The sequence below is a fragment of the Sphaeramia orbicularis genome, chromosome 3, assembly GCF_902148855.1.
Source record: "Sphaeramia orbicularis chromosome 3, fSphaOr1.1, whole genome shotgun sequence".
Taxonomy (NCBI): domain Eukaryota; kingdom Metazoa; phylum Chordata; class Actinopteri; order Kurtiformes; family Apogonidae; genus Sphaeramia; species Sphaeramia orbicularis.
This window is the reverse complement of record NC_043959.1, coordinates 42,699,076-42,720,183: the sequence shown is the minus strand read 5'-3', so window position 1 is coordinate 42,720,183 and position 21,108 is coordinate 42,699,076. Positions and strand designations below refer to the sequence as shown.

The window sequence follows — 21,108 nt, the reverse complement described above, 5'->3', positions numbered from 1 at the left end:
CGTGCTAGTGACAGAACTGAATTACGTTTAGAAGATGTCTGAGATTATTACACGAATTGCGACCCTTAATAAAGCCTGTTTGGTCAGTATTTATTACATAGGGCAAGATACTTTCCAAACTTGTTGCAAGAATTTTAGACAGTAAATTTAAATCAACATTAAGCAATGAGATGGGTCTATAAGAGCTAAGAAAACTCAAATAGCTATCCAAACAATTGCTTCAATTTCCGATGGGAGTGGCTCCTGCTCTACGGATCCTGAGGTAATTAATGCAGATTTTCTAGAATTTTACAGGAATCTATATAAGTCTGAACAATGTGACAACTCGCAATCCTTAATGGAAATTTTTTTCTCACAAATTAATCAACCCAAATGCAGAAATATCGGAGCTGGAAGTGGAGAGAGCTATCAAACCGCTTCAGAATGGGAAGGCACCAGGGCCAGATGGATTCACATTTGAATTCTATAAGGAATTTAGGGATTTATTGTCAAAGCCTTACTTAGACATGCTAAGTGACTTGTTTGGCACTGGTCCCCCCCCCCCCCCCCCCCCCCCTTAGGGAAGCCGATATATCGTTGATTCTCAAAAAAACAAAACCTCCAGAAGATTGTAGCTCTTATAGGCAGCCATAATTAAGTAAGGCTGCACTGAACCAATCACGCTAGAGCCACATCAATTCAGGTTGATGCACACAGCACAGACGTAAGAGCCAGCCGCAGCACTAAGAATTGGAATTGAGAACCGGTTCTTTTTGAGAACTGGTTCCCAGTAGCTCAATTCCTTCGAATTGTTTTTCTGCCTGCTTAACAATTCTGCTTATCGATTCTGCCTTCGTTGCGCATGTGTGATGACATCCCATGCACGCTGCATTGTTTTGGTTCAGAACATAGCCAACATGGCATTGTAGCAGAAATGCTCCAAAGTATGGCTGTAGTTCACACGAAAAGATGACACCAGGGCCACTTGTAACACTTGCAAAGCTTCCATTTCTTCAAAGGGGGAAGTCCCTCCACTATGCTCAAACATTTGTCCACACAGCATGCAATTCATTTGCAGGAATGTCACATGTTTGATACATTACTTAGTGACATTTGTGAATCTAGCAGCAGAGCGAACAACAGGGCACCGGGGGGTGGGTGGGTGGGGCAACAAATGTCCTGCCCCCTCAAACAGAAGTTTCCAAAGGAAGAGAAAAGTAAAATGATGTGCGCAACAGCGGGAGACATAGAGGAATTAGTAAAGCATTGTAAGTTTCAGTTTCACTGTACAGTGCCCCCCCCACCCAAACCGGCCTAGCATCATCTGTTATTATTATTATTTGTGCATACTTAATATTTGACATTTTCTGTGCAGAGATGGAAAAATAATCGACAGTTGATGCAAACACAACCATATGTACTCTTTTATTCCCTCACCCAATGAGAATCGATAATGAATTGGATCAATAAGCAAAATCGATAATGAATTGGAATCGTTAAATTCTTATCAATTGCTATCCCTACACAGCACATGCTAGTGTATAGGCTGCAGCGGGAGGTAATGAGTGTTCCCTCAGGAGAAAATGTGACAGAGAACTCGGGCAACTAGGTTACTGAAAAGTAGGGTGTGAACCATTTCGGTTCAGGGCCTTCAGTATAATACGGAGGTGTACCAAACAAATACATGTAGCCTACGTGAGGAACGCAAACACTCACCTGTTATGCCAGCTATGGCAGTTAAGGAGCACACCCCCACATATAGCCTATACCCCTGGTATTTTATGGTGAAGATGGTCTGTTTTGTTTGTGTTCACTTTTAAAACTTGAAAGCTTTTGCCTGCTGGTCAGACTTTTAGTTTAGTTTTAAATATATGTACCCGTTTTATTTGTCTGAAACAGTTGTATAATGTTCTTCAGCACATCTGTCATGTTCAACCTCTGACAGAAAATAAATCATATTTAAATCAAAAATAACCTTCTGATGTCTTCACAGCTAACTTACGAGTAATGGAAAATTTAAGCTGGACAAAAGTAGGGATTTGATTTATATCGTGATACATATTGATATCGTCTATATGGAAAAAAAAAAAATCGTGATATGATTTTTTTCCATATCATGCTGCCCTACAACAAATATGTAATCACTATTAAAACCAAAAATGCATTGTGTGCATTTCAATACTGTGCACATATTTTTTGCATATTTCTTGTTAGAAATAAAGACACATGCCTGTTACAACCCTGCAAAATCAACAAACCTAAAGGCTGTCTAAGACTTTACTGTATTTGTTCATATATTTCTATATATTGTTAAGGCTCACTGCTGTTTACAACACTGAAGACTGGCTGTCCTCAGGCTGTTACACATTATGATAGATTTATAACAACAGAAATCAATAATAAATTGGAGAGTTAGTCTGAATTCCATTGTTTTTTCACCACTGGGGGCAAACAGGAGGCAGTATAGGTAACGTTGTGCAGATCATGTTTTTGAGACATTGAATAAGTGTCATTGTTACATGTGCTTGGCTTGTGGCCAGTCTTCAGAGTGTCAGTCGCACACAGTGTATTGATTTGATATTAGTGACACATCTGTAAGCTGTGTCGCTGTCATGAAACACGTCGGATATTAGGCTCACAAACACACACATTCACACGATCAGTCACATTCATTGCCCAGGGCAGAGATTGGTCTCAGTGATGTGAAGTTTGTTTCTCTGCTTTCAATAGAACACAATTAATCTCACAGCATGACAGAATGTTCAAGAATGTGTGTGTTTGTGCATTTATTTGCATGACTCATTGGCAATAGAGAGACTTATTTTGAATTGTGAATGTTGGATGTGCATTGGTGTGTGTGTGTGTGTGTGTGTGTGTGTGTATGTGTGTGCGTGTGTGTGTGTGTGTGTGTGTGATTTGCAGGAAATGAGCAGGTGGGGGATGGAGGGATGGTGGGAGGGGATCAAAGCTGATGTTAATTACAGGCCTTGAAGGCTGCATGTAAGTAATGAGTGATAAACGCTGAGGGAGTACACACACGCGCGCGCACACACACACACACACACACACGCACACATACACACATACACACACATCTCAGCAGGCTTAAAGTTGCCAGAGGTCAACAAACAAACTGCTATTAAAGCTTCTCAGACTCACAAAGAGAGACAAGAGGGGGTGAGGTGAGATACCGTGTGGAACAAAGACATAAAATACATTTTTATCACTAAATATAGTACCATTTTCACTGTGAAGTGGCATCTTAAATGCATCTGTTAGACCAAAATGATGAAAAATATGCATTTGAAGAGCAATGCAAGCCATACCTTTCACCTGTAAGAGGCAAAACTGATTTCAGCATGGCATTTTGGTCAATGTTAAACAACACACACCAGAATGTAATTACTTTTAGATATCTGCTCAAGCATCATAAAGGTCGTTGCCCTTATTAGTGACTTTTACCGGCGGACATGTGCCTATTATCCAATAATAATCAGACCTGTATCAGAGATAAGGGTTGTGTTCACAGTTGTAGTTAAGTGAAGCTGAGTCATAGTTGGCCTCTCAAACAGAGTTCAAGAGTACTGAACTAATAAAGATTTAACAGCCATTAATTCAGCGCCCCTTTGAACTAGTATTAAGTGTTTTTATTTATTTATTTATTTATTTTCAATAAATGTCACTTACTAAAGCCAGAGGGCTGTTAGGAAATTGGAGTAAGATTTTCCAACCGTTTAATCTTGAAGTTGTGAAATAAATGGATGTTTGGGTAAATTGCACAGATAACTGCAGAAGAGAAAAATCATGTTCAGTGCACTTAAAACAAAAATGAATCAGCTAAACAAGAAAAGCACTTGGAGAGCACAGACCTCCGCCAAGACAGATCTGTCCCCCCCCCCATCACCACCAAAATTTAATCATTTTTCCCTTGTGCCAGTATCAGCGTTTCCTGACAATTTCATGAAAATCCGTCCATAACTTTTTGAGTTATCTTGCTAACAAACAAACAAAACATGCAAACACACAAAGCAAAGTGATCACAATACCTCCTGGCCGAGGTAATAAATGCCACAGGTAATAAAAAAAAAAAAAAAAACAAGAACTCTGTGAAGAAAAGCTATGAATGAATAATAATTTTAGGGAACTTGGTGTTCACTGGCCTCATGGCACTGAGGATTTGATGCAGATTTTTGTTACTCAGACCATGCAAATCATTGCTGAATGAAAATTATGCCCAGTTTAGAGCTGCAACAATTAGTCTAATAGTTATCAACTATTAAGTAAAGCTATAATTAGATTGATAATTGGTTTGTGTATAAGACAAAAAAATTCTTTATCTTATTCTCATATTTTCTGACTTCTTTCCATTTCAGAGAACTGAATATGTTTGAGTTTCAGATCAAATAGACATTTGAAGATGTCACAGTGGGTTTTGCAAAACAGTGATCAACATTGTTTTAGTATTTTCTGACTTATTATATGTCAAAAACTAATTGATCAGACAAGAAGACAATCAACAGATTAATTGATAATGAAAACTCACATTGTTTCCCATCTTAAGGGTGTAAAATGTTGCTTACAGCTGCAAAGACATGTAATCACTGTAAACATCAATGTCTAACCCAGTCAACACTCATGATGATGTGCGATCGATCAAATCATTTGAACAGGAACTTGATAAGGTCACATCGTCATAATCTCAAGAAATTAAGCATATTTGTCAAGGATTTCATTAAATTTGTTAAATTCATTCATAAATGCCTACATACCCAGTCTCCTCTGGGGCTCAGCGACCTTATGAGAGTCTCAGTAACATTAGGAGCATCCTGTGGGAACAAGAAGATACCTTTATGTAGGTCTACATTTGGACAAACTGCTTTTTAGCTCGCCGATTGATACACCATGAGCTATTGTGAAGCCGTTATGTCTAGCGTCATTGTTGTCGTCTTCGTGGTCTTTGTTGTCGTCATCATCTTCGTCTCCATCTTCGTCTCCATCTTCGTTGTCATTTTCATAATTGTCTTTGTTGTTGTCATCATCTTTATCTTTGTCATTGTCTTTGTGGTCGCCTTTGTCATCGTCTTCGCTGTCGTCTTCGTCGTCTTCATGTCTTCGTTAACACTATCTTAAAACATCTTCTCCAACAAAACTACTGGTCGGATTCATTTCAAATTTTCTATGTAGCTTCCTTGGGACAATGTCTACAAAGTAACTGCTTCTTGTTACATTATTAATTTGTAATGATTTTCTAAGTTGTCTGTGCATTGTCTTTTGTGTTTCAGTTTTATATTTGTGTTGCTGAGTTTTATGTTTTCAAAGCCCAGCTGAGGACAGGCTTTGTGAATTAGTTTAGGTTATATTCCAGATGCTCTAGTCTGTGGCAACAGTCTATCCTGCATACCTGTCCCCATATGAATACACACTAAGTAAAGGAAAACAAAACAGGCCTCCAAGCATGCTATTTTCACAATTCAAATACAAGTTTTTGACAGTATATGGACTGACTTGGAGTTTTGTGAACTGTTTCGGTCGGAAATTTTTGCATACACACTGAATCCAAGTTACAGTGTGACAGCTAAAGGTTTGAGTCGGAAAGATGAGCAAGTTCCAGATTAAATTGGAGGTGGAAGGAGAGCGATAACATGTCGTCTCTGTTGGACAGATAACACATCAAACACACACACACACACACACACACTCTCTCTCACACAGGAAGCTTTTAATGGGTTTCCTTTTATTTTTGACAGACCAAAGAAGAATTTGCATCTGTTTGTTTGGGGAGTATGGAGATGGAGGGTGACACTATCTCTGTCAGATGAAGTCTTTTTATTTGACACCAATCTCTCACTCAGTCTCTCTTTGGACCATGCAGAAAACACACACACACACATTTCAGTGTAGACATCAGAAAGAAAAAAAAAATGTAATCATTCTTTGTCTTATTTATAGCAAGAAACTTTGGTTGGTTTAAGAAACTGAAGTTCCAGTCGGTCGCATTGTTTGACAGACAAAAAAGTCAGCTTGGAGGTTGACATTGAGAGGTTTGTTCTCATTTCATCTGAATGCGTTTTAGAGGGAAGCTCTACAGTTTCATACATGATTTCTTTGCTATTTATGCACTGAACAAATCATCAGCAAAATATGAAAATAATCAGCAATTTTTCACACAGCCCAAACTCATGTCATCATTAGGGGTGTGTATTGGCAAGAATCTGGCAATACAATACAAATCACAATACTAGGATCACGATACGATGTATCACGATATATCATGATACTGTTAAAAAGTCAATATTTTTTTGCTTGTTTTGCTTCTGTTTTTTAAAAGGTTATTTCCTGGAAAAAATGAATTACACCAGAAATATGCACAAATAATAAGCCATTTTTTATTTGATCAGAATAGGATCAAATACGTTATCACAAAACTTTCATCTGTTAAAACTTAAAGTGCAGGACTTGGATTTAAATAAAGTTATAACGTGGCTTTACCAGTACAAAACACACACACACATGCGTGAGCACACACACACACATACATACACACACACACACACACACACACACACACACACAAGTTATGTTGCACAGACATTACAGTTTAAGATCCTGCTCAGATGTTCATATTCTGTTAGTTGTGAAAAGAATGTAGTGTACATTCCCTGAATCATCTAACATCAAAACATTATTTTTGTGCAACCCCAACAAAGGAACTACTGCATCTTTCACACAGCAAAAAGTGCTTTTAGGGTGCTTGAAATAACCATTATTTAACAAAACAGTGTTATCAACTTCAAAAAACTACATTTATGACCTGCAATATCATATTACTACTTTTATAGTATACAAATAACAGAACAAAATACCCATGTGAATATATAAATAAACAAAAAAGAAAACCAACAAACAAAGTCTGCATTTTAATAAATACCTAAAAATATTGATACAGTACTTTTTAATATTGATACAGTATTGTGAAATGAAATATCATGATATATTGTGGAATGGATATTGTCTTACACCCCTAGTCATCACACATGATACAAATACTTGTGAGTAAAATCTGGTTATGTTTTTGTGTATTTTTTCTGCCGCTATTGTAGTGTAATCCTGTAAGAGTTTAATATTACATGTCCTAATGAAGAGGACATGTAGCCCTTTCTCACAACTGAACAATGTCCAGTGCTGTGCTGTTTCACTATTACACTAAATCCATCATTAACTATTCATTGAAACGCAGTAACTATCTTAAGCTGTCAGACAAATATTTGGGACAGTATTTGATGTAACAGTAGCAACTATCACAGCAGACTATCCCACTGGCTGATCCACTAGTATCAACCTTAAATCACAGCAGACAAAGGGGACGCAAGTAGATGATGAGCTCCAGTCAAAGCTGAAGCAGTGTGGAACAATGTGGAAACAGGGATAAAATATTGCACTTCTGTTAGTTTCCTCCAGCTTTTTAATTTTTTTAAAATATATTTATGATTTTACAGCTGGCCAGAGTAGTTCCAGACTTTTGAAAATTGACAGTTGGCTTAGATCATGATATTCAGGTGATTATGTCATTATGTTTACCGGCCTTTGTCTGATAAGGAAAGTCTGTATGTTGTCAAGGTTAAGAAACCGGATGCTTTAATGTTTGGCCTTTTTGGATCGTTTATGATTGACATTAATAGAGTATCTCAGACTCTGCCCTTCAGGATTGTGTTTGTGTCAGACTCTGATCTATAAAAAACACCTGGAACTTCAGTTCTGGGCAGAGGAACTTTACCCCATCAGTGTTCAAATGCTGTTTGTTCTCAGTTTTTTTTTAATCTCATGTCAAAGTTGTTTTTTTTTTATCTCATGTCAAACCTTCAACTAGTTTTTCTTGTTCACTTCCACAGACATACACGCGCACACACACGCACACACACACACACACACACACACTGATAAGAGTATGTGTTTGTGTGGATGTGGTGGAGCATACAGATGGCTTCTTTCGATGCAGTCTGCTAGCCAACAGAAAGAGGAGCAGGACCAGATGAAAGGAGGGAAATGGTTCAAAAGGCAAGTCAGCACTCCTCCGCCTTTCACTTGTTCCCTTCTTGCGATTTATCCTCCCATCTGTTGTTCTTGACATCTCTTTCTTCCTCCTTTTTTCCCACCCTTCCTTCGATTTTTTTCTTTCCATCTGCTTGCCTTCTCTTCCCATATTCTGTGTTTTTCTTCACCCTTTTACCCCCACCCCCACCTACTAATTTCTTATCTTTCAGATACATGTTTTGGGCCTGTATACCTCTGCTCCATCTCTCTAACTCTGCCTCATTCCTTATGGAAATTATTTTGCACACATCTGCTTCTCTCTCCTCTCCTCCTCCTCCTCCTCCTCCTCTGGTCTCCATCCCTTCTAGTTTTCCCTCCCTCCTGCAGTTGGATACCCAGGTGTTTCCAAACATCACGGTGCTGGGAAACACACTCACACAGCTGTATCATTTACAAACCAACTGATTTGCTGTAAATTTTTTGTTTGTGCTTGCCTTGAACACCTCCCCATGTGTGTAACTGCTGCTAGTCATCAACCAAAGCATCTGTGTGTATCTGCTTCTAATATCAACCATCACACTAATGACAAAGCAATGGATTTAATCATCTTTAATATAAGGGAATATAAGGGCAAACAGCTAGAATGGATTTGTCCTTAAGTACTAAGTCTACCCACTAGGTCTGCATGATATTAGAGAGATCTGTGGTAACACTGTTCAACATTGTAATGACAACCTGACTCACAATAAATAAACAAATTACTATTCCAGTCACTATTAAACCGGCACCAGTTAATTTGAGGGTAGTTAACGCCATCTGAAGCTTTATCTGATTGGTCCAATGTTGCATGCTGGGTGTGACTGCACGGCACCTCTAAATGAAATTATTTGATCTTTTTCCTTGTGTATCTTTTTTTTGTGTGTGTGTGTTTGTTTTACTTTGCTGGTTTCAGTCTGTAGCCTCAGGGTAATGACGAGACTCCAAGCCTCAAAGATGCTGGTGGTCTGACTTTGGTACCTTGCCATCTGTCTTTTATTGGTTCTTTTCTGAATGTTAAACAAAGCTAATCTTCTGTTGATTGTAGTTTCACATTAAAAATAAAGAAAGGTGTGGTAGCGCTATTCTTTTAGGCTTCAGTGCAACACAACTAATGAAAGACTGTGATTTGTTTTCACAATGAAATAAATAGAACATCTTTTTGTAACACTTAATATAATAAGAAATAATTTGGACTTATTTATTTTTATGCAGCTATTCTCTTCGCAGTTAAAACGGTAGTAGCTTATGGCAGATTTCAGATCAGTATTTCAGATCCACCACTTCTGTTTATACTTGTCAGCATTTCATTAAGAGGTGGCTCAATAAAATGTCTTATGGATTAATTCACATTGTTTTTAGTAATATATATTCATCTAACTTCATTTCATTCTAGCAAAATAGCTACAAATAATATTGATATAATCTAGAAGAGATACGAACACCAAATAAACTGATTGATCGTCAAGTCAAAATATTATATACATATCTTAGTTCTTTCAGATTTTTTGCTCAGAAAATTTTATAAATTACGTGGAAGGGATTAAGGATGTACTGTTTGCAAAATTCTGGGAACATACTTTTTTTTGGCTGATAGGTCAGTGTTGATTAGTTTAATTAAGGAGAAGTACATTATATAACAAATGAAAAAATGCAAATCTTCTAAAAATTGTTACTTGTTTTGTTTCCATTAAAATCACATCCTGTAATCTGATTTCAATTTAGATGGCTTGGAGGAGATTTTTCATGAAAACACTCTTTTACTGTGGGAATAGTGTACAACGCTGACTTTCATTTGCACAAAGTGAACTATGATGAGCACAACACAGGCTCAAACAAACTAAATTCATTGAACTAACTGAGCAGGTTAATGTCGTCTGTGATAATACTGGATGAACATACTGTACCATAATTCCATCACTTACCTATTGATAAGAAAACAATCTTATATTATCATTTCTGAGGCTGATTGGCCTCACTGTTCTGTTATAATTCTTGTCTGCTATCAAACAGCACTTCAGTCACACTTCTTTTATCGCCAAAATAAAGCAAAGATCCAGATTCAGAGCCATCACTGTATTCTAGGGCAACATGAAAGTTATTCATGGCTTCATTATAGCACACTCAGACAATTAATTCTCTTTTTTTTCTTGCTCTTTCTTTTATTCCCTTTTAGGTTTTAAAACAAAATAAAATTCTTGAAATCTCTTTCAGGACAGTTTGCAGTAAAGCTCAATCAGCCATTGGTATCTTATGTTAAATGGTTTCCCAGACATGCCTCCCTTACCCAAATACAAACCAATACCTGTGAAAAATAGCTGTAAACTGTGAGAAAATGTATCATAGATTCTCACTATGACTTAATACCCCATGAAAATCCTACCTGAAACTATCCCATGTCCATATAGACTCGGCTGGTTACATCCTGTTTTCATTAAATGATTTTAGTCCAACTTGAGATGTGTGCATGCGTGTGTGAACATGTGTGTGTACTCCCATCATCATGATAATGAACCCAGAAGGAGACTCGTCCCATATGAGTTCCCTCAGGTGTCAATGAATCATCCTCTAAACAACCATTAAGAACTCAGCAAGGGTTCACACACAGCTCGGGATGCTGCACAGCTGGTATCTCGCCATCTTTCACACACACACACACACACACACGTTCATATATTATCATGTTTATGTGTCGCTGTGGTTCTGCTTTGGAAGTCTGCAGCATTCTGAGAGGTTGTGTTATGTTGCTTTTAATGTTGTCATATTTCTGCAACACTAGATGGCAGTAGTGTCACTCAGGCAGTTCTGCATATTCATTCTTTAAACATGGGTTCATTCTCTCAACTCCACTTTATCGTACAGTGATGGTTCTGGGAAATGTTTCTAGTTTTCACTGTGTTACTAAGGCCTAATTTGTAATCAGTATGTGCAGGATTGTGTGAAGTCTAATTCCAGTCCTCAATATATGGATGTGCTTCAACCATTTTAAAGGCATCAGGACTGATACACTAGATTTATGTTAACATTTATTACTCATTTACTTCACATACATGCACTTGTACAGTTTCACCTGTCGTCGGAGAGAGTTGCATCATGCTGTGTTGTCCTCTCAGCTTAGAAATGAGAAAATTCACTCAGGCACGACCGGACAGCCCTGAAAAGAGGACCTGCACTAATTATTAACTTAGACACACACATGAACACATGAACTAACTCTCCCATGGTTACAGTAAAGCAGCCAGTACTCGTGGGTAATTAATTACGATGCTCCACACACACACCAGCGGAGACATGCTGAGGTAGGCCTAATTAGGCGTCTGATAGCAAAGACAAAATTGACCATATACACATGCGAGTGCACACATCTATGCTCTTGCATATCAATGCAGAAAACTGCAATATTTCAGTCAAACCACTGCACTTCAGTTGCTCTAGAGACATGTTAACCCTGTACCGCTTTTACATGATTTTCTCTTTTTGTGTCTTTCCTAATTTAATTTTCAGACAGTAACTCATTCTCTTTCTCAGTCATGTCTCTCATTTTTATTTGTCCTGCACAAAGGTTTGAGTTATCTTTTCTGAGAGAGGCTTGATTATTTGGAACAGTTCAATAATTGCTGCATTTACAAGGTCTTAAAGGATCTCATGTTTTCATACATAGAATACAAGTGTGTTAGTTGAAGTGAGAGTTATATATTAAAAAATGTTAATGTTAAGTAATTTGTCAACTCTATGATGAAATGCAGTTTGTCCAAGATATTATGAAGCCTTCTTAGTTTGGTTTTGTGTGTTGTGAGCAGTTCAGGTTTCTGAGTAGTATGCCTAATTGATTAGTCGACACCTATTTAATTAATTACTGACTATTTAAAAAACAATTTGATTACATTTTTATGAGAAAACTCAAAATTATGATTGAGGCTTCTTAAATTTGGACATTTCCTGTTTTCTTTACCCCTCTATGACCTTAAACTGAAGATTATTTGTTTTTGGACCAAGCAAGGCATTTGATTCAACAGTTTTGTAGTTTTTAATAAGGTCAATTGTCATCCTTTTCCAATGTTTATTGGCTTTTTCCTGTTTAAAAGCTAAAAAAAATTATTGCAACCCTTTAAAAACAGTGATAACTAGTTTACCCTTAGTTCCAGCCTTAACAGCCTTGAAATTAAACTGTCTGTTTTACATTAGTATTAAGGAAACTTAAAATTATTATTGAAAGTAACATTATCTCAGGTCAGAATTTCCATGTCTGCTGATGAATAGCAGGGCTGAAAAACCAACACTTTATTTTAGGTAATTCATAAAACTGTGAATATATATTTTACACAGATATACCATGTAAAATATTGCCTCTTTTCAGTTTTCTAAATCCCAGGCCACAGCACTTCCTGTATAGGTCACAATCATGGACTTTGATTTTGATGAGCACCGAACTGATGACAGAGAGTAAAGAAATGGAAGAGCCGCTGAGATGTTAGGAGGGAAACAGAAAACGAACAGTGTAAGAAAGAGAGTTTGACATTGGAAAGATGAGGAGGGGACTGCTTACAAAGAGAGAGACACAGTGTGCCTGTTTTTTATTCAGCCAGTTTGCATGTTCCTAATGAAACCCATCTAATGTTATTCATGAATTTTCCTGCTGTGCCCGCAGTCCAGCCATGGACCTGCCATAAGGAACACCATCACTTCACACAGTGTCTGACAGAAACAGAGGGAGAAAAAAGCCAAAGGAACAGAGTGGTGGGGGAAAGAGGGCTGAAAAAAGGCAGGGAGATGTGAGGGACAAAAGAATACCAGTAAGTGAACATGACAAAGAGGAATCTTGAGCATCTCTGTATGAAAATAATGAGTAATCCTCATACACGAAATGATGGTTTAGTGTTCATCAAGCAGTTGCATACTAATGAACCAAGAAGCATAAACAAAGTTTATATCTTTCTGTTTCCTGTTGTTGTGTCTCACAGTCTTTTCCTATTATTATCTGATCCTTTTTGCAGTGTTGTTAGTCTATCTCAGACATTGTTACCTATGTGAACACATCATACTGTATGTGGGAGCATATGGTCCTGTACCATTGTAATTATTGCCTAGAGGCCAGAGCAGAGATGTATCTTTTTATTCAACTCATGATGTCACATAACTAAAATGTGAGTGTGCGCCAGTGGTTCTGTCATAACCTAAATAAAGCACTGTATTAGTCAGTTCAGATAACTGTAAGTCGTGCACTTACTGTAGTGTGTGTTTTCTTGTTGTGTTCATGGTTTTTATGGAGCTATGTGTGTGTGTTTAATGGAAACTCAGAAAGTCTAATTTGGCAGTTGTGTGAGTTGACATACACACCTGTCAATCTAAGCCTGAGACAGAAGACAACGCTTCTATTTTCCCTGAGACCATTAATAGAGGAAAAAGATGGACCACCAGATCATTTATTAGAGTTACAAACTAAAACAGATGAAACTGGAATGAGTCCTGGGAAAAACTATTGGTGCACTATTTTTAGACTGGAGTTCTATGTGAGTCAATGGGAGCCAACCACAGTGGCCATCAGTATCGGTATTAGCTACAGCTTTAAGATACTTAGGACAGTGATTTAATTGTGGTGCCAGGAACCTTGCCTCATGGTCCGGGATTGTAAGTGTTTGATTGCTCCTTTTAATGCATTAAACCTCAGTTCTGTCACTAGATGTTATTGTTTTGACCAAGCATTTATAAAAGTTTGATGCATGAAAAATTGCATGAGATAGTATTGGCTTCATGATATGATTATACCTTTGTACTGTATTTATCTCAACTTATCCTTCAACTCCTTCAATGAAAATGGGCTCCATGTTCTTCTCCTAATATCTTGTAATCCTCTTCTTTATTAAAACATACTCCATAGTACATCATTTTAATAGTTTCTCATGGTGTATTTATTGCTCATTTTGGATCATTGTTTGTGTATAGCTATTTTGATATGGAATTTCCAACAATATTCTCCTAAAAGGAGTGAGTAAAGATTAAAAAAGGTGGTTTTGGTCAACTTCTGTGAGCGTAGGTACATGGAAAATGGATGGACTTCCTGCAGCTGGCAGCTTGTGATGTGACCCAACTCTTAGTGTGTGAGTTATGTTCTGTGTTGAAGCTGCACAGAGCCTGACTGTTTACAACTTAGCTGGTTCTATCTGTTGTTATTGCTTTGTGCCTCACACTGCAGGAATGTGTTTCCTAAGCTGTGGGTGGCTTCCCTGTTTCTGCGAGATCTCAACATGGCAAGAATAGTCGTGTTTTTGTAAACTTTCTTCCCAGGGTGAGACTGTAAATCTAAAACTGATTTCCAAGCTGGAAAGGTCAGTGCAAATAAGACACAGCAGTGTAACACAAAGGGGGGGAGGAGGGGGAAAGATGAGACAGATAAAGAGGGATGTAGTGAATAAGATAAATGTAAGGGTAGAGGAAAAGAGACAAGAACAGAAGGTAGTCTTTTGGAAACTTGTCCGACCCTGTGAGAATCTGGAGCCAAATACAACTGAACTGTCTGGTTCTAATAACAACTAATGGACTGTCATAGGAAGCACTTAACTTCTGTCACTAATGTTAACAAGCAGCAGCCTTCTTCTACGTTTGTGTCAAGTTGTGTGTTTTCATACTATATGCCAGCCTTTGCCTTTAAGGTTCACATAATATCATAATCAGTGTTCATGAGGGTGTCCAATTTAATCAAATGTCCCATAACAGCAGGATAAGCCCCGGGCTGATGCATTCACATCTATAATTGCATGTTCTCTGCTACCTCATTTTTCGTACGATCATCACAGGAGTCACTGTAAGTTTGTCATATTTAATTAGCAATAATATGTGATTTGTTCTGTCTGTCTTTTAATAGAATGGCATCTTAATCCAGACGAGCTCATACCACACAAAGGTTTGATTGTTAGTGGATTTTTAAAGGCTGAATAATGATAGTTAAGAGCAGGAAAAAACAGATAACCCATTCATCAGCCGGTATCACCCTTATCTCTTCCTAAAAAAAGAATATGGCAAGCATTGAAGTTAATGGAATGAATGAATGAATGAATAAATAAATAAATAATTTTATATTGCAGAGTAATCAATCAAAAAAGTGGAACTGAGCAACATTCTACACATACAAAGTCAAGATGGGCTGTTATTGTCCTTCAAAGCCAATGTTTCCAGTAAACATCAAATTTTAGTGGATTTTTTTAATATATATAATATCTGATACTACATAGTTTGTCAGGAAAAAGTGGGTATCCACTTGAGAAAAAAAAATCACAACTGTTTTTACTTTGACTAGATAATCACTGTCAAAATAAGTCAAAGTAATGAATCAGTAAATGTGGAACTGAAAGTCATCGGTAATTCCAGGTGAAATTTGTGGTTTTTGGTCTTCATATGTTCTGTCAGAGTCAGCAGTTAACAGTAGAAACATCCTGACGTTAGCTTTCGGATATTATTGGAGCCAAATTTAGCTGATGCCTTTATTTTTTAGATGATATCCTATTAATCAGCCAAATCGATTAACCATCTTTCTCTAGTGTCAGCCATCAGCCACTGTTGACATCAGCTTTTTTTTTACTGGCTGACTGATGTTTATAAAGCATCTAGGGCCGGGCAATATATATTGAAAGTATAGTGAGAACTGAAAAATGCATAAATCGCAAAATCAAATATTCCTCTGAAGACTTTTCACGCTCACTGTTTGCTTGTAATTATCAATTGTGAGTGTTTTTCTCCAATTAGTCCAGTTTAGTAGAGAAAGTGTATTTTTCAATCATGTTTTGTCTTCAGTTCATGCAGCCAGAAATTAATTTTAAAATTGTCCAAAACATCATTAAAATATTTGGTGTTCAACCAGTGACCCCTAGTTTCTGTGTTGTATTGTCTGTTGATAAAACAAATAAAAATAAAGTATAAGAAAAAAAAATCGTCCAAAACATTGAAAATATGTACTTTTTTTTGTTGGCTGATAGGACATCCTATTATATAGTAAGTTGAACGTAGCAATGATGTAACATACAGTGATAACAGATTATAGAATGCCACCACTGAAAACAAGGTGATGTAATAAATTATGATGAATGAATTAAGACCCAAATAAAAGTCAGTCAAACAGTCTTTGAAGTCATCTGTATATGCTGTGATGTTATATACTGCAGGCAGAGTCCTGTTGTAAATATATATGTGGATCCCTGTGGCCTGTGCACAAACATACACAGACACACACTGTGTCAGAGGTCATGTGAGTCAGATCCCATCTCGTATGTGTGTTTTAGTGATAGACTCTCTGCTGGCTGTAATTGGCTACATGGAGCAGACAGACAGTGCTGTGTTCTGGCTTATTATCAGACTGACAGGCAAACTGGAAAGGACAGCAGTGTCATTCTGAAAAACATAGCGGACCTGGGAGGCAGGAACACCACAAGAGGACACACACACGGCCACTCAGACACATCCAAGTGCTGTGACACTAACAGGCTATGACAGTGAGGACTGCATCTAATGTACTGCTTTTAGATGACAATCTGGAAGTGGAACAAGGTAGATAAAACTAGATGAAAGCTCAGAATCTGCCTAATATAGCGAACTGGAAAGGATGAACATAAGTTTTCTCTCTACAAGGAGAAAGGTCAGCACATTTACAGGAGAATAAAGTATGTTTCAGTGGATATGAGCTCAGTGTTGGTAAAGAGTTTTGTATTTGGAGAGAGTGAACAGATTTATGCAGACAGTCAAATGGCACAAGTGAATCAAAAGTCTGACATCAGGGATTTAAACATTTGAAGTTCTCATCTTTATTTCAGCTCACTGACTCTTCACTTCTGGAAAAGATTGAATATTTTTCTGCTCCTGGCCTAGGAGCTTTTTGATAACAGTGAATCAACCTTTGAATCATTTTGTTCCCCTACATACAGAAGATTTACCAGATTTGTCTCAACTGACAAATTGTGCCGAATTAATTTAATCCTCTTCTCTTTCCTTTTCAGATGTGAGACCTTGTTGAGGTGCTCTCAGTGCAAAATGGCTCGCTACTGCAATATCACCTGCCAGGTAAAATGTGTGCCTGTCTGATAAAGTGGGCGCATGTGTGTATTATTTTAGTGTTTTTCAATTTGTTGAAATGGCCTTCTCCTGCAGAAACAAGCCTGGTCTGTCCATAAGACTGAGTGTAAATGTCTGCGGAGCCTCCTACCCAGAATACCCACTGACTCAGTCCGTCTGGCTGCAAGACTCATCTTTGCCTTGGTAAATGTCTGGAGTCATTCTCTGTTAAGGACAATGAAAGACGCAGTAATAATGCCATTAAAACACTGCTTTCATGTAATGTTTTGCTGCTGCATACTTTTATAAAAGACTGCGCGTTGTGGCTCATAATAAAAAGAAATCGAGCCAAGAACCATGTTTAGTCCTTGAGAAGGTCACATTCTTAAAATAAATGAGGGACCAGGACAGCCCTGCAAAGATTCCAAAGTTTTTAATTGCTACACGGATGCTTTTGGACACTCTTTTCAGTGTATGTATTGGCAATTTGACAGACAATGAATAGAGCTGTGGATAATTTTTGATTAATAGTTGTCCAACCATTGCATATTATTATAGTTTGTAGGATCACACACCCAGTTTTCATCGAAATTATTTGAGACTGTTGGAACTAGTGATCACATTCTTAAGGCAAAAGACTTAAGCAAAGACCCTGTGCTCTTAACATTATTCATTGTAATACTGACAAAAAAATGGTATCTTGATATTTTCTTGGATTTTATGAATAAAGAAAGTTTACATACTTTTAAATTGTGTTTTATGTTGCAGTAGCTCTGTCTTGTTTCAGATTCTTATTATTTGCTTACTTGCTCAGAATTGTAGTTGCATCAGAGCTGAGGAAGCCTTTTGGAAAGTCTTCCCCTTAAACTCAACATGACATGAATTCAAGAGAAATAAATGACTTTAAAGGCAACTTATCTCTAACATAGTTTACATATTTGAGAAAATAGTAGCTACAACATTTAACTCCAGTTTTATCAGTGTTCAAACCACCTCCATATGAGCGAGGATGACCCTTGTTAGTGTCTGTATTTTGTCTCCTGGTGTTTGCTCAGTCATGCGTTTTAAGACAGCCACGCTAGCTTAACTTGTGGAGCAGTGACTATGTACACTGATATTTGCACATTGCAAGCGTACATAAACAGTATTCTAATAGGCTACACCACACAGTGAATCTGTACACTTTTTTTTTTGATTGACATACTTGATAATGTCAGCTCGCACATTGTTTATACAACAATTACGATATTATTATAGCTCGTACTTATTGGTCACTAATACAGCATACTTTGTTTTACAATAGGGAAGGAAGCATGATGTAAAGTAACCATTTCATGCCAAAGTACCTTCTCATTCTTTCCATTTCAGTTAAGTCCTTCAAAGAGCTGCAGTGAAGAGCTCTACACTTTAGAGGAACATGAATCACGTAAGTCTTAATAAGGGTGTTTCTGTTTTGATTATGTGTAATGTCGGTACTGTTAAAATGGTTGCTCCCTCTATCGCAGCACACATCTCATTACGCATCTGAGACCAGAACATTAGATTTCTGCCTTGTTGTGTCAAACTGCAAGAGAACATCTGCTTGTGGGAGCCAAAATGCAGTTTCTTAAAACTCATGAAAAAATTGATGATTTTCTCTCTTGCAGATCTAAGCTGTATGTCAGAGCAGAAGAAGCAGGGTTTGTCCCACCTGGCATCCATGTTACAGTTGTACTTACAACAGGAGGTCCCTGAACTGGCACTAGAAACACCGTCAGCATTGCCCCCTGTATGCCAAGACCCCCTCAGCCTTATCGCAAAGGTAGGATATAAAAATGCAATAAAAAGTTCAGAATATATGTTTGAATTTGTATAGAAGTACACATAGACATACAATTACACTAGTTTGTATTTGGATACGAATACTCCTGCACTGCATGCACACAAAGACCAACAGACACAAGCAACTGTTTATTGTTTTAAGCATCCCCTGCTGCGTTTGGATACACCCCAACATATGTCTAAGATCTTCCCAGCATTTGTGATTAGATCCCAGTGTGTATGTGTGTATTCCCCGAATAACCTTAGGTCTGATTTTCTTAAAACATACCAGCTGCCTTTCCTAGATTTAAACCACAGAATCATTATGTGTGCCAGGATGTGTCTGTCTGCATTTCGCTGAACCTCTTATCTTTTACCCTGCCTGACTCCTTGGAGATGTCATAGCTACAAGGTGTTTGAGCTTTTGTATGCATGTTGTGTTTGTCCCAAGTGAGTACAAAAACATACTTAATCCCTGATAAATATTAGCAAGTTAACAGTGTTATCATTGAATTACAATGACCTTAACAGAAGATTCTGAAGTATTTCAGGTTTATTTTCTTTGGCTCAAATAAGAGGATGAGTTGTGTTTCCTCTTGGAAAATATAGGGAAAATACTCCAACCACACTAACCCATCCACTAATTCAGGTTTCTCTTATACAGTGAAACAGTCCAGCAGCAGTTTATCTCTAAAAGCCACGTGAAAAGGTTTTTCCTCTCATTATGAGATCAGCTTGACTGTCTGTTCATCATTTTATTGTTGGAACATGCCTCTAAAACCACCATCATCTTTGAACCAAAACTGGAATTAATGTGTTAGAATGGTGTCTTTTGCTAAACAGAAATCCATAACACAAAAAAGGCAACTACCATAAACACAGTCATTTTGTTTACTTAGCATACCTGTAAAACCATTCAATATTTTTCCACTAAACCTATCTGTTATGCTTCAAAATGATGTCTTTTGCTGTTCTGCCTGTTATTCATCCTTCTTGTATATCCAGTATATGTTACTGATTGGTTCATGGTGCCATTTTCTGATACTACTTTACTCCTGCTGTCAATGGCCGAGGTCAGTGGAACTTAGATTTTGCTTGGGGCAGGAGGATGTGGCTCCTCTAATTTTTAATTGTGTAAGATTTGGTACACACCAACAACATAACTATAGGCAAAGGGTCCTTAAGAAGTCCTCTCTGCTTAACTGTCAAGAAAATACTGCCATGTTTCCTTTACCAGCTTATTCTAATCCAGTTGTTTTGTTCCAAACTGTGTGATAGAAACTTAACAGTGTCAATATTTTACCATTTTCTGGTTCATCTTCTGAAAAAGACAATATTCCTACAAAGCTGTTTACATGGCAAGTGAAAATTTATATTCCATCATTATTCTCATTTATGTGCAGCTGGGCGCTCTCTGATCAACATAACAGCTGGAGCTACTTTTTCTAGACTTGTTTAAAAGTGAGAACTCAGTTTCACTCTTTCGTTTCATCAAACACAGGGTTGTGTACAATACAGAACCTCCAACTAAGCTGTAGAATGCTCCTTAAACCAGAATAATATTGGTAAATTCCACAAGTCTTGATCAGAAAACACAATATATATGGAATAAGGCCTAGTTTGAAATACAAACATGTTGTGATACTTGGAATAACAGTACAGTATCAGTGTGCATCTAAAGGTATTCATTCTATATCGTTCACATGCAAGCCTGTAAAGTGAAATGTTGAGCTCAAAGTTACAGAGTCCCCCTGGCAGTCATGTTAGATCGATGTTGAATGTTGTTCCCACCACAGGCTAACTGCTTTACCATTTGTGTGTTTGCTTTACCACTTTATTTTACCACACCTTCATAAGTGAGGCTGTGTGTTATTGCAATGTTCGCATCTGCCCGCATGAATTTTATATAAAGTGGTGATGCATAGTCTGATTTAACTGGACTAAACAGCCTCACTGTGAAAATACTCTTGTATAAAAATTGAAACTAACTGTGTTAATGTGTTTTTGGTGTATGTGTAATGTGTGCATGGGGAATTGGATGCAGAGCTGAGAAAACTGGAAAGCTGCTGATTAATGGAGTTCAAGATTCCAGTGGGAGTTCTCCTCCATTCTGAGGGGGATGAAGAGCCAACAACACTGAGTGGATTAAAGAGAAGACGAGTATGTGAGAGAAAAGAGAGGGGAACTGAGAGATGATGGAGGGAGAAGAAAAGAGGGAGCCTT

At 37.5% G+C, this 21,108-nt stretch overlaps 1 protein-coding gene across 1 annotated transcript in view; it reads left to right on the top strand.

Annotated features, from left to right (window-relative positions):
• The window catches only part of smyd3 (SET and MYND domain containing 3), a 101,956-nt gene that overhangs the window by 2,879 nt on the left and 77,969 nt on the right, over positions 1-21,108 (top strand). Inside the window, exons 2-5 of the mRNA XM_030131099.1 lie at positions 17,031-17,094; positions 17,182-17,289; positions 18,454-18,511; positions 18,732-18,886. Coding sequence (XP_029986959.1) covers positions 17,031-17,094; positions 17,182-17,289; positions 18,454-18,511; positions 18,732-18,886 — 385 coding nt within the window. The remainder of the gene's footprint in view (positions 1-17,030; positions 17,095-17,181; positions 17,290-18,453; positions 18,512-18,731; positions 18,887-21,108) is intronic.